The sequence below is a fragment of the Triplophysa dalaica genome, chromosome 6 (assembly GCF_015846415.1).
Source record: "Triplophysa dalaica isolate WHDGS20190420 chromosome 6, ASM1584641v1, whole genome shotgun sequence".
In the NCBI taxonomy this organism is placed as follows: domain Eukaryota; kingdom Metazoa; phylum Chordata; class Actinopteri; order Cypriniformes; family Nemacheilidae; genus Triplophysa; species Triplophysa dalaica.
In genome coordinates, this window is record NC_079547.1 from 1,063,529 (window position 1) to 1,077,587 (window position 14,059).

The 14,059-nt window shown below is 37.6% G+C and overlaps 2 protein-coding genes across 6 annotated transcripts; one reads left to right on the top strand and one right to left on the bottom strand.

Annotated features, from left to right (window-relative positions):
- Positions 1–1,136: 1,136 nt before the first annotated feature.
- mtx2 (metaxin 2) lies at positions 1,137–3,874 on the bottom strand. Its single transcript, XM_056750651.1, has 10 exons — positions 3,721–3,874; positions 3,117–3,164; positions 2,979–3,025; positions 2,736–2,808; positions 2,528–2,604; positions 2,365–2,457; positions 2,180–2,218; positions 1,946–2,071; positions 1,787–1,863; positions 1,137–1,704 (listed from the first exon to the last, which is right to left on the bottom strand). The coding sequence occupies exons 1-10, from the start codon at positions 3,758–3,760 to the stop codon at positions 1,503–1,505; spliced, it is 822 nt and encodes a 273-aa protein (XP_056606629.1). The 5' UTR covers positions 3,761–3,874; the 3' UTR covers positions 1,137–1,502.
- A 3,018-nt stretch (positions 3,875–6,892) lies between these two features.
- On the top strand, positions 6,893–12,434 carry lnpk (lunapark, ER junction formation factor). 5 transcript variants are annotated; one of them, XM_056751432.1, is made up of 14 exons: positions 6,893–6,960; positions 7,356–7,404; positions 7,506–7,547; positions 8,195–8,382; positions 8,464–8,522; positions 8,633–8,673; positions 8,774–8,857; positions 8,946–8,997; positions 9,077–9,268; positions 9,353–9,458; positions 9,595–9,665; positions 9,763–9,927; positions 10,106–10,183; positions 11,130–12,434. In XM_056751432.1, exons 2-14 carry the CDS (start codon positions 7,378–7,380, stop codon positions 11,312–11,314), a joined length of 1,290 nt encoding a protein of 429 aa, XP_056607410.1. In that variant the 5' UTR covers positions 6,893–6,960; positions 7,356–7,377; the 3' UTR covers positions 11,315–12,434. The 5 variants fall into 5 exon arrangements, with proteins under 5 accessions (XP_056607410.1, XP_056607412.1, XP_056607413.1 ...); XM_056751434.1 differs by having other exon boundaries at positions 8,946–8,991; XM_056751433.1 differs by having other exon boundaries at positions 6,958–7,005.
- Positions 12,435–14,059: the final 1,625 nt, after the last annotated feature.

Here is a 14,059-nt window from a genome sequence, read left to right on the forward strand (position 1 = left end):
ACATTGATATTTATTGCGGGTTCTGCAAAGTAAAAAAGAAATACTGTAGATGATTCTAGTAATAAAAACATAACTCATCATTATGTAAGATCTCTATACAATATAGTTATTTATACCACGGGGCTTTTGAATGCTTCAAACTGATTGGTTGACAAACGTTCTTTGGGTATGCATTAACATTGAGTAAAATGTGAAGGTGTTCCCAGTCTAATGACCGCATGAAAGTTCCATATCACTGACGCGAAGTTTAAACAATAGAAGGGTTATAGTGTAGCCTACCGGCCACTGTCGCACACTGCACCCTGCTCTTGAGCTGAGGTTAATGTCAAACTTTACTGAGTTTCGTTTCATTAAACAAAGCATTTAAAAAAAGAAATACATATACTGAAATTTAATAAGTAAAATACCTAAATAGAAAAACAAAATGCATTAATAAACACTGAAAGCCACTGGTTCGTTTTCCTCTTCGTGCTGCCTGTGACATATAACATATATATTTTAATAGACCTACTCTATCAAAAATGTGCGTGATTTTTTTTTACTGCTGAACATAGAAAAATTACGAGAAATATTTCATTTATTATCGCTGGGTCTTCTGTCACATTACTGCAAACACGCAGGTGTGCGCGCGATCTCTCTCTCACACGCACACACAGAAATGAGATGCGCAAGAAAGTAGTCCCACCATCAACACAATTTTAAAGAAGATAACATGACAAACATTGAAATGAAACATTTGAATAATGTCCTGTGGTGTGGTAGCCGTTTAAAGCAGAATAATTGACTCCGATCCGTTCAATTATTCGAAAGTTATTGCCTGGCCGAGGTGTAACGCATTAAACTTCGAATAATTTAATGGCCCGTCGTCAATTATTCCTTATGTTTATTTTATTGCATTTCTGTCAATAGATCCTCCAGAAAGTTACATACAATTCAATGTTGCACCATTTTATTACTGCCCCCTGCTGGAGCAAAAGATCACAGCATCATGGATGTTTTACACTCAACTACATGTGGAACTATTGTAACTTCAATCTGATGTCAGAAAGGAAGCAAAGTGCACAATGCACTACAGCAAAAAACATGAATGTATGTAACATAAATATAACATATTTTGAATGGATGAAACACTGAAGTTTAAATTTAAGTGTTTAAATTTATTATATTTTTAGGCACTTTCCATTTACAGATTCAATCACACATGAGCATTACACATTGGAAAAAGGTTTACATCAGATGAATTCCTATACACAAATTAAACAGTTTGTAGTGTGCCGGCAGGCTAAATCCTGTGATGGCATTCCGACCGGGCATATGTGGATTTTTGGAAATATGTTAGGAACACTTTTTTGTTCAATTGCCACTCCTCCCTCTAACAGATCTAGATATATACATCTTCACAAAAGTATCAAGATTTTTCCTTCACATAAGATAACTAAGCTGTCAATCATTTTGGTGTGACCAATCAAAGGAGGGAGTAAAGTCGGGGAAATGGGCGGTGCTCAGGGGAGCGAGCCTTTGGAGTGGCGCGAGGACCCGGAGGACTCTCGATCGTGCTCTTTGAAGTAAGTCTGTTCAATACGGTGACAGAAAGATAACAGGTTGCTGTAGGCTTTAACCTTCTCTGCCAGATCATCGCTGGCGAGCTGTGTGGTGAGTATGGTGAAGAGATGACCGAACACTAGAGCGTCCAGTTCAGTCGGCCTGCCACGTTTACAATGCAAGCGTTAACAGAAAAAAAAAAAAATTGTGATTGTTTTAAGTTTTTTATGTGAACAAAACTTACTGTTTGTTGAAAAAGTAGGGCTGAGTTCCCAACCGCTGAGACAAAGCCTGACAACACTGACTCACATCTTCATACACCTGAGAGGAGAAAACACACAAGGTGTGATTAAGATAACCTTGTCTAGATTTGACAAATCTAAAAAAAACTATTTTCACGTACCTGCTCCAGATTCTTTCTGGCCCATCCGATCGCATTCATCTTCTTCCGGACCTCCCACTGCTTCTGATAGGCCAGGACGTGATTGAGAGGCCAAGCGTATGGACTACTGTAGCGAGGCCTGGAGATCTGAACACATTCAAATTATCAAAAACTTATCATCACCATACACTCACAAACTTTCAATAAAATAAGACTATGTTGCAAAAAAGCACAATAGTTAAGACATAGACACACCTCTGAAGCAGTGGAATCGTCACACCATTGGATATACAACTGAAAAGAGACCGAACAAAGTAATCATAGATTTATAACTTTATTTATAAACGGTTGGGCTAATATACAAAGTGTAAATAAACATGAAAACCTTTCAATCTACACACATGACACGCCTCACATTAAGTGCGTGTACAAGTCTGTACCTCTGCGGTCAAAAGCATGTTGTTCACTAACTCCATGTAAGCCTTCATCTCCGCCCTCTGGACATCATCCAAGCCGTCACTCAGTGAATTACCCTATAAACCGCATAACGTCAGGCAACAGTCAAAAACATCTTATATATATTTTGTCAAGTTCATTTTTTACCTTTGCTTTTGCAAACTGCACGATCGGCCCCAATTCAGACACAACTTGATTTCCAACGTGGATAAAAGGAACCTTTCCTATAAAAAAAGAGAGAAACAATAAGGCACATTCTGACACCAAACGACAGGTTGTACTTTGCCAACATAAAGCGATAAAAAAACTCTCATCCTAATATAGAACACAAAAGAGTATGTAGACATTCATTCACCTGATGGTGACATGTATTCAGCATTGGGTCGGCAGGTCACCTGTATTGGCAGGCCACACATCCTCAGGAATGTCTACAGAAAAATAGACAAGTAAACAAGACAGTATTTACTAAACGCAACGCAAACAACACGTTTAACATTTCATGTCAAAATATTTGGGTGTCAAGTCTCTTTTGTGTGAAATGACATCCTGCTTGTATCCGCAGTCGTTTGATTTGTGTGATGATGGCACATCATGTCACCTGGACTGCCAGAGATGATGCAGAATCTGACAGCAAGATTTGATCTTCTGCAAAACATCACCAGAGAGCACACAAGCACATGTTTAGTGGATGTTAATGTATGACTGTAAACATCTTAATGTTGTCTCTGTGACTTACCCTTAAGAGGCTGGTACAAAGTGGCACTTTCAGGCCATGGCTCAGCAGCTGGAATAGAAAATCAAATTCTTTGGATAAACTACACTGGATCTTTCCACGTAACACAAAAGTATTCTTTCATGTCTACTTTAGTATATCCAGCCGCACTTTGCATTAACATCAATAAACATTTAAAGGCGTTTATGATATCTTTGACGCCACATTGACCGTTTAATCTTACATCAACGTCGGCGCCATATTGGGAAAGGCAAGAATGTGCAATAAACACATACAAATGAAGGAGAGAACTGCGGTTGTTCGTGAAAAATGTATAGTTATGTTCACATTTATCGAGCATTCACAAATCATTGTAGCCGTGAAGAAGAATACGTGTATGAAAACCAAACGCTAACTTGCACAGATAAAAAAAACTTAAATCAGCTGACACGTCACAACAACGCACAATGAAACTATTTGTCTAAAGGAATAATGTAACTGATGGATACACAGATAAAATGAAACAACTACAAGAGCAAAAACGCTGATTTATCTCAACCAGCCTCTGCGTGACTCCACTCACATACACACGTTGACTCGCATCATCGCGCACAGATATGAACATTACCTGCAATCTGAGAGACGAACGCCTCTGCAGCGAGAGACATGACTGCGCTGGAAAAATGTCGAGCTTAATAAACCTAAAGACTGTCTAATAAAACCGAAACGGCATTAATTCTCAACGCAAGGGCAAAGCAGGCGCCCGTCCCAGTGTAGTGACGTCACAGGGAACGACTTCCTGCTTTCTACCCAATCACAGTTACCTTATTCCGGTCGCGTAATATAAAAGCGGCTCCCTCTTTTTAATGATAAATTATTTACATTACTAACCATTAGACTTTAAGCTGTACCTTGTTATTTGTTTATGTACTTTAGCCTTTTTTAATAATAAATACATGTAATTATTATTAAATAGCGCATGTGAAAGTGTATTTTATAATAAAGAAGCAGGTGTCTGCAAGCGTTCATTGTGGTCCCATTATAGGACGATATGCGCGGGCACATAAATCAAGGGCGCGGGGCGGGAGCGCGCCTTACATCACTTGTGCACTGCATCTTAATTGTTATCTCGTCGAATAATGCTTCTAAAGGCTTGTTTATTTTATTACTTGCATTAGTTTAAATAACGTTATAAATTGATTTATATGAATGTATAAAATCTGTTTATGAAGAACTGATATTGTTTGTAAACACCGTTAAAGTCTGCTCAATCATTAAGTGCTTATTCATCTTTCATATTTCATATTTCATTTAGAAATGGAATTATTTCATATGATTCTTGTTTTTGTCTCGATTAGTAATGATTGTCAGTATTTTTATAATATGATGATGAAATCATCAACTACACAAATAGCTGCAGAGATCTCTTGTATACCTAGACGAATTAAAAATGAAAGGACACATTTGTAATAGTTTTATTAATGCTCAATATACGTTTTCAAACAAGATTTAAGTTCATCAAATAATAATCACAATAATCAATAACAAAGGAAAAAATATTTTATTGCGGCACCGTACAATTGTTTGAAGGTTAGCTGCAGTCGGGGAATCGAATCCACGAAAGAAAACAACAAAGACCACGAAGTAAAGAATTATGACATTGTAGTTATTTTTTGTAATTGAAAAGAGATCAGACATTTCGACAACACATAAGATAAATAAAATGTGCTTTTATTATTTCTTATTAAAACTGCTCAAAATGTAGTTGTAATTGCAGGGAATTTTAACCGAAGACAAACAATAGTATATATATACTACATTGACAGAAAAACAATAAAAATGTGGAAAAATTCTAAATAATAGTTGATTCAATTTGCTGTTTTATTTTTCTTGAAAGCAGACGATTTTGCATCGTCCATATACTCCCCTAAAACCGAATCTGTGAATATAGGGTGAACACACATTCGGTTCTACAGGGTATATATAGACGACGGAACAAAGCTTACAGATGATTAAGAAGATTTAGCTCCTCAAAAAATACATTTAAAAAAACAAAGGCAAAATGTTCTCTCAGCCTTCCCAAAAAAAAGGCGTTGTCTAATGAAATTTGTAGTCCTCTTTTAAATAGAAAATGGAAAAACTCCGAAAAAAACAATCTTTAAAAATTAAAATCAACGCATCTGACAAATCTTTTATCAGTTCTTTTGTTTACAAAAAATCATCAAAAACATGGTAAACGAATTTAATAAAGTTTTAGGCGTTTTGATTTAAATGAGAATATAATATTAATTTCTATGATATATCAGATATTAAAATGAGTTATTTATTTATTTATATATATATTTTTTTTAACAGAAAGCGTTTGGTCTCTGTCTTCTCCATCTCTTTTTTCGTTTCTCTCCCTCTCGCCGCAATGCAGCAAGGTAGTAAATTAACTAAGAGAACCCTGTCGCTTTCATATTGAAATGATTCGTTAACAATGCTAAATAACACATTCTGGTTAACTTACAAACATCGAATTTTAATTTATCGTTGAGATTAGTACTGCCTTAATATTTTATATTTCAGATTTCTTTCACTCAACAGTGCAACCTGTCACTTGCATTCAGAAAATAATAATACAGATAATCAAAAATACAAATACGCATTTTCTTCACGTTGAACACACACAAATTCTTAACCTAATAATAAAGTAATGTAGAATATTTTAAAAGAAAAAAATGCATCTAAGTATTACGGATGAACTTACCACACGATGCAAAGCACGATCAATTCATAGACTAGGCTCGAAAAACGACTTAAAACATTTTTAGAATAAGAAAAATCTTTTGAACAAGTGCTAATAAAGACAGACTCCAGACAGACGGTCCTCACGCGGAGCTTTCCAATGCAACAGAGCGCGTGGGAAGGAAAGAGAGGGGCCAATATCACCTCGCGCCCGCATCGCGTCTCATCTGTGATACCCAATGAAGGGCGCGCGAGGCTCGTAAAAACGGCTTTACAACCTTAGCTGTAAATCAGCTTGTGAGCTGGAAACGCTTGGAAACCGCAGATTTTCTACAGAACACTGGCGTTGCCAGCTAACCATTTGCATTCTTAAAAGAGAACAGAAACGGGGTATTATTATCATTAATAGCTTCCGTCTAAGTTAGAGATGAAAGCATAAGTCAGTAAACTACGATTATTCTAAATGTGATTTTTTGCTTTAATTCAAAATGCATTGCTGTACATGTTAATTATAGATAGGCTATGTAGGCATGTATGTTGTACAACTTGTGCAAAACTAGATTGCACGCAGTCAGGCTCCTTTTCATTTTTTTGTATAGGGTATCCGTTATTTTAAAAAAAAAACGTTTATGTTCCCATATTCCTCATGAACCTCTACATACACGATTATAGCATTTACATTTTATTTAAATTAAACACTATCTAGCAAAACTATCCTTCACACAGCTTCCTTTTCATTTTTGTATGTTCATTAGCCTATTATAAAATGCTGCGTTGCTTTGATGTTCCCAAATGCTTTAAAACCCGTACCCCACATACATATTAAAGCATTTACAAGCTTTATTTCAAAGTGACTAACAAACGATTAACAACAAATTATATAAATCCAATATAGCTACATTTAGGGAAGATGTACACGCCCCATTTTGTCCCTTAAGAGTAAAAATTTGTCAGTAAAAATATAAAGGGATCCAGACACTACATGCAGTTTTGTATAAATGCTCATTATATCTACTATGTGGGACTTTTAAACAGTGCGCCACGGGCTTTTATTTTAAAGCTTTGAATTAACTTCCGAAAACCTGTGGTTACGTCAGCGTCACACGCTTAGACAGGTTCCGCCTGGACCAGCGCTGTAAAGGCAAGTTATTTTTAATCGAACAGTGAGATTCACAACAATAAGGCAGTAAGCATGTGTAAAATCACACTCGTTAAATGCGTGTTTTATTTGGGCATTTGTTGCCGTTTTTACAGGAGAGTGTAGCCGCTAGTGGAGGCTTTTCTGCACAGTTTCTCTAATAGAATCGAATTGTTTTCTTGCTTCCCAGCCGAACTGTTTGTTCGCTGAAATGTTTTTCTTTCTTAAATATTCACTTGATGCTTTATATTCTATATTGTGATAAAGTGGTCTATATGCTAAGTGAATGAGGGTTGTTTTCGCATGTTTGTGCAGATGTTATGTGTCTAGTAGACAGAAGTTACAGCAGTGTGTGTGTGTGTGCGCGTGAGCCTCATGGGTTTGGTTTCTTCTTTAAGGTGTGGACTTGCACATTTGACGATGGGAGCCATAATATCACGGTGGAAGGTGACTATTGCTCAATCGTTCATTTCTCCTTTTCTTCATGCTGTCTTATATTTCTGTATTCACTTCCTTTAAGTAATCATGTCAAATCTGTGATCTTACAGACGAAGCCTTCCACTGTGGAACTTCTCGAGTCGCTTGATAAGGTGAGTTCTGACCTTTCAGATCCACAGACATTGTGACCTTATCACAGAGCAGTAATAATCATCTCAACCACAGCCCAGGCTGTATTCCCCCCTCCTCCTCTCCTCTCTCTGAAACTCTCAATGCTTTACTGCTGGCTCTCCTCCCAAAGCCTCTGTGTGTCTGGAGACGCTATTGACAGGACCATCTGTTCGCTAGATTGCTGCGGTTGACCTTAACCGTCCAGTAGTGGTCACTGCTTTGGTTAGAGTGAGCTGCAGCAAGACACTTTGCCTTGCCAGAGGGCTTTACATTTTATTTACCACAGCACTTTTCATCTGTGACCAACAGAGTTTATGTTCAGCGGTTCAGAGTGTTTATGTGTTGTGCATTGGCGGGGTATTTGGCTCATAGATAAATGACTTTAAAATGCCATATCTGTTGTTTCTGTCACCATTTTAGAACAGATTTAAATTGTAAGTAATAAACAACACATAATAGTAGTAGTAACATATACAGGAAAATAAAGATATGTAATAATGGTCATGTTGACTCTTAAAACTACTGAGATTTGATGTTACCACATAAAGCATATTTTAAGGTTGTGTGAAAGCATTCACTTGACAATATAAATTCTAATGCAATATTTTATTGTGATATGAATCTGAAGGATGTAAAGGACCTGGAGGAGTTTCGTACGAAGAACCAGCGTTTGTTGAAGTTGTGGGTCGGCCGACTTCTCTTCTACTCATCTGCTCTGTATCTGTTCACTTGCGTGTTTGTGTATTACCTTTACTTTCCTGAACAGTGGAGCGCTCGAATCATCACTGCCCTGCCTTTACTCTTCTTTCCAGTACTGTGAGTATTTCACATAATACATAATGATGATTGTGTTTCGTGCTAAATCATGTTTTGAATGTCTTTTTTCTTTTTCCATAGTGTGTTTTTGCTACGAAAGTTTCTCATCTTCCTCTTCTCTAAACGCACAGAAAGAAACAGTAAGCTCTCGACACGTTATTTGTTTTTCTTTGTCTACCCCAGCTGAGGGTGTTTTTATGTCCTTGTTGATTTGGAGATTATTTTTTTTATACGGCTTTCTCTGTTTCAGATGAAAAGTTAGAAGATTTAAAAACGCAGAAACGAAAAATAGTAAGTGCGAACTCAGCTGTATGATGTTTTCAAATTCATGTTGTCTGTATGTTTTTTTTTTTTTGTATTCCATAAAACAAAAGAATTATGTTTTTGTCAGCTAGAGGAGGTGATGGAAAAGGAGACCTACAAAAACGCTAAACTCATACTGGAGAGATTTGACCCGGAGTCTAAAAAGAAAGCAGTAAGTGTAATAGTGTGTAAGATAAATAACACTTGAATGTGAATTTAGATGCATGCTGGGATTTATTCTCAATGGCTTGTTTTAACAGGAAGCTGAAGCCACTCCGGTCAGACCCCATATGACCCCTCGGCCAGGTCAAGGTTTGTCTTGGATTTTGTTTAAGGATTGGAGTTTGTTTGTCCTCAAGCATAATGTGTGCGTCACTCTCATTATCACCAGATCTACGACAGCGCCATGTTGCCATGGCTACTCCGGGACTGTTGCCAATGACTCCAGGAGCCACACCACTCCGCACCGCCCCAGGCGGGCCTCCAGAGAAAGGGGGGGCGGGGCCTGTGACCAGCCCTCCCAGTACGCCACAACAAATGATGAGACAAAGCATGAGTCCATACTCTCCAGGACCAGGATCAGGTTTGAAACAAGCACACACATAAGCTTCGATGAGTAAATTTACATTTTCTACATTGTGAGATAATAAAGTGTTGATAATGTCAGGTATGCGTCCGCCTGGTCCGCCTCTTGCTCGGCCCATTCTCCCTCGAGAACGCACCTCTGTGGATAGAGTCATTGAGTATTTGGTTGGAGATGGACCTCAGAACAGGTAACACACTGGACCGCTGGAACAACCGTATCTTTAAATGTCAGTATTGGGCAGTGTCAGAAAAAATGTGAACATAGGATGTTTTGTGTCCTTCCTCTTTTCATAAACCCATCGTTTGCTGTCTCATTCTTTTCAGATATGCATTGATTTGCCAGCAGTGTTTTTCACATAATGGTATGGCTTTAAAGGAAGAATTTGAATATATAGGTAAGAGCCTGTCAGAACACATGACTCCAAACACAAGTCGAGCGTTTCTTTGCCTCAGAATACTAATATTTTGAAACTGTAATATTTTCTTTTTCAGCATTCCGTTGCGCATACTGTTATTTCATGAACCCGGCGAGAAAGACCCGCCCCCAGGCACCCAGACTCCCAGAGTTCAGCTTTGAGCGCAGACTCCGCTCTGAATCTCCCGAAACACAGTCTTCTGCTGCCACAGAGACGCCAGAGGACAGCGACGCTCCTGAAGGTATTGTCATCTGTCAATCATTCCTCAACCCTAGCTGGCCACACCCAAACAAAGTTTTATGACATATGCAGTCATACGAAAGCTTGTGTTTGTTTGTTTGTTTCGTATTTTACAACCAACAGTATGTGAGATCGTGTGTATGTTTGTGCTCTTTGATGATATTTATGTGTTTTTGTAGTGGCGGCCCGTTCCACTCGTGTTTCACACTCTGGCACCCCCTGGAGTAAAGTTCATAGTTTCAGCAGAACTCACTCAGGTCCCAGAACCTACACAAACACACACTGCATGAGGCTTTGGTTCTCTTATATTTGTAATTACTCCGGGGAACAATAATTACAGCAATCACTTACAGTTTACAGACAGCAAACATAATGACTTTCTAATCATAACTAGGCCAGAAAGTGTGTTTGTATTCGAGTTTTGTGATTTGCTCTTCAGATAATTGGTATGAAAATGGTATTCACACGTGTGATTTCAGCTCTGCGTTTTTGCATTTTTGTCATTAATTTATGTTGTATATACATAAAAATAAAAAAGTTTTTAAAGGATGCTTTGTGGTACAACATGGTTGACAATGTTGTGAATTAAAACAAACCATCATCTGTCACCAAGAGTCAAATTTACAATGTGTTGAATGTCTAAAATGCTGAATATTCCTGATGTTCTGATCTAATATTGGAGTAACTTGTTCACCATCCCCACCAGTTTATTCTTATAATTATCTGCTTATCTACAGTCTTTGTCTTGCATTCCTTTCATTTTTTTAACAATTTTAAATTACTCAATGAACAATCCTGTCTTCTTTATTTGTAGTGTATTAACAGGCCACACACATTTACATACAGAACAGTTCTGCTTTTAGAAGCATGATTGACACTAATATCTGTGCTGATGAAAAGACCAGCATGGCCTGTCATCACTATATGTTGTGTTGTCAGTGATGATGATGATCATAGGCTGCTGGGGTCCGCACCACATTTCTTAACTCTAGCATTGATCAGGACCATGCTGGTCAGCCAACATCATCTGCTAGGTTTGTTGGTAAACCGCAGGTTTAATGCCGGTCTACCAAATAGATCAGCATCAAACCAGCATAAACCAGCCTGGACCAGCACTGGAGATGTAGGCCGGTCTAAGCTTGTCTGATTATATTTATTTAATGCTGCTGTTGCCCCTCTCACCACTTGTTTATTTATTTACAGATGACATGGAAAAAACAACATCCACTGAACCTCAAGACCCCACCGCTGGACATGCTGCTGTCGATCATGAGCCGGGCACAGAGATGACAAACAGCCGACGCAGTCCCGTCCCATCAGAGGATGCCCAGCTGAAAGAAGAAGAGGCCGCAATTGGGGAGGAGCAGCAGAAAGAGGAGTCCAACTGAAATCTGTCTGACTGTTGAGCTTTCACTTCTTCTGTTCATGACTTCGTTTTCTGGCGTTCGTGTTCATTTGTATAATTCTATTGGCTGGCAAGAATTTTTACAGATCATTTATTTATTTATTGTTTGAGCGCAGCCTTTAGATAAAGTAGAGCACGCTATCTCATTACATTATTTAATAGAGATGATGTGGTATGTGACCCACAGTGTCAACATCAACCAAACATTTGCACGTTTTTTTGTGAGGGTTATACACAAAACAAACTACAGCTGCAAAAAAAGTCAGAAGGTTGAAAGCATCAGTTTTGTTAAGTGTTAACATTCAATATTACAGAGTTAATAGGAACAAACATGTAGCAGGGTTATTTTGACAAGAGTTTTGTTTTCTTTAATGTTTACAGGATGACTTAGTGTAAAAAATACACTCTTTGCCAAAAGTGTTATGTTATTTTGGATATTTATTGCTTTTGTTTTATTTGCGTGTTTAATTTTCGGCCGACGGTTTGTTGGTTGGTTTGTATAATTCAATTGTCTTGTGCCTTTCTGGTTAGGAACTTGCTGCACTGATAGGCTTTTACAAAATGTGACAAAAGAATTCAAAACATGCTTTGGATGTTTTCTGCGTTGATAGAAGTTAACACTTAGGTAAATTAATGATACATGATGTTTATTCATAAATATATAGTCTGAATATTTTTTTGGAGTTTTCTAAAGTGTCTCAGCTCAACAGGAACACATCAATTTTGTGTACTTGTGAACTGGAAGTAGTCATTTGTTTCAGGTTGGCTGTGCACGTGTCTGTTGAATTGACAGAATTTTGCGTGCGCATGTAAAACCCAATAAACATTTGCTTTTCTACAGCATGATTCATTAAACATTTTGATGCAAAAAGCAAACCTCGCTGTCAAATTTAAAACCTATTTCCTTTGCTGATGTCTCAGCAATTGTTTTTAATACCCTCCAGGGAAAGATATAGAATCCTGCAGGAAAATTCTACTGGATTTAATGGTTATAATAGGAATTTTCTTGGATTTCATGGAATCTATAGTGGTCTCTGAATAGATCACTGCTGGTTGTGTTCTATTAGTGTGTGGGAACAAAGAATAAAAAAACATGAAGAGTTTTTGTTTTATTTAAATCATTTGTAATGGTAACCATTCAAATTATTATTGTTTAATTCAGCTTGCCATCATGCCAATAAAAGTACTGACGCTACTCATGTTTAATATGCAAACATTTATGACAATACAACTTGTGCTATTGAGTTTCAAAGGCAAGGCAAGGCAAGTTTATTTATATAGCACATTTCATACACAAGTGCAATTCAAAGTGCTTTACATAAAATGATTGACAGAAAGAAATAAGTCTTATCTTTAAAATGCAAATGAATTAAGATCACAAAAACTTTAGATTTTAAGAAACAATAAAATAGCAATAAAATTGATAAAAAATGTGACTGTATATATAAAAAGAATAAGAGCAAATAAAAATAAATTAGAAATAGAAGTGCAGTTGATGTAAAGCAGCACAGTGCTCAGGTTGTGAATGCAACTAAACAAGTGTGTTTTTAATCTGGATTTAAAAGTATATACTGTTGATGAACGTCTGATGTCTTCTGGAAGCAGATTCCAGTTACGGGTGGCGTAATGACTAAACGCTGACTCGCCCTGTTTTGAGTGAACCCTTGTTATCTCTAACTGACTTGATCCTGATGATCTGAGAAATCTGATTGGTTTATATTCAATGAGCATATCTGAGATGTATTTGGGTCCTAGACCATCAAGCGATTTATAGACAATAATAATACTTTGAAGTTGATTTTAGAAGTAACTGGTAACCAGTGTAAGGACCTGAGGATTGGAGTGATATGCTCAGATTTTTTGGTTCTGGTCAGAATCCTGGCAGCAGCGTTCTGTATGAGCTGTCTGATGGTCTTTTTGGGAAGACCTGTAAAGAGTCCATTACAGTAATCCACCCTGCTGGTGATGAAAGCATGAACTAGTTTCTCTAAATCTTTGCTTGAGACAAAACATCTGATTCTGGCTATGTTTCTGAGATGGTAGTACGCTGATTTGCTTATTGCTTTGACATGACTGCTGAAACTAAGGTCAGACTCCAAAATGACCCCAAGATTGTTTACCTGCTTTGTGTCTTTAGACCTCTTAAGCCAAGGTTTGCGTTTACCTTGTTAGTTTTATCCTTGTTGCCAAAAACAATGACTTCAGTTTTGTTTTTATTTAACTGAAGGAAGCTTTGACACATCCAGCTGTTAATTTCATCAATGCATTGGCAAAGAGAGTCAATAGGCCTGTAGTCATTGGGTGAGAGGGCTAGATAGATCTGAGTGTCGTCTGCATAGCTGTGGTAGGCAATTTGGTACTTTTTCATTATTTGGCCAATTGGGAGCATATACAAATTGATGAGGAGCGGAGCAAGAATTGAGCCCTGTGGAACACCACAAGTCATGGGTGTCCAGTCAGATTTATGGTTGCCTATATTCACATAGTAACCTCTCCCTTTAAGGTATGACCCAAACCATTTAAGTACCAATCAAGAAAGCCCTACCCAGCTTGCAATGACCATTGTGGAATTGATCTACACACATCTATTAAAACCTGAAGATCTCCATGTATCTTTAAATGTGTATCATTAAAACTCTTATATTAAAGTTTTATACATTATTTGTCGTTGTATCGGTTTTAAATAAAGCACTATTGAATGACCTTCAGCGCGTCACGCGGGCATCCG

Coding starts and splice junctions, on each gene's coding strand:
- lnpk (XM_056751432.1), top strand. CDS start 7,378: ATGGGAGCCATAATATCACGGTGGAAG. Junction 8,674..8,773: donor AAACGCAGAAACGAAAAATA/GTAAGTGCGAAC, acceptor TGTTTTTGTCAG/CTAGAGGAGGTGATGGAAAA. Junction 9,269..9,352: donor CTCTCCAGGACCAGGATCAG/GTTTGAAACAAG, acceptor TGATAATGTCAG/GTATGCGTCCGCCTGGTCCG.
- mtx2 (XM_056750651.1), bottom strand. CDS start 3,760: ATGTCTCTCGCTGCAGAGGCGTTCGTCTCTCAGATTGCAG. Junction 3,165..3,720: donor GTTCGTCTCTCAGATTGCAG/GTAATGTTCATA, acceptor TTTCTATTCCAG/CTGCTGAGCCATGGCCTGAA. Junction 2,072..2,179: donor ACGATTCCACTGCTTCAGAG/GTGTGTCTATGT, acceptor GAATGTGTTCAG/ATCTCCAGGCCTCGCTACAG.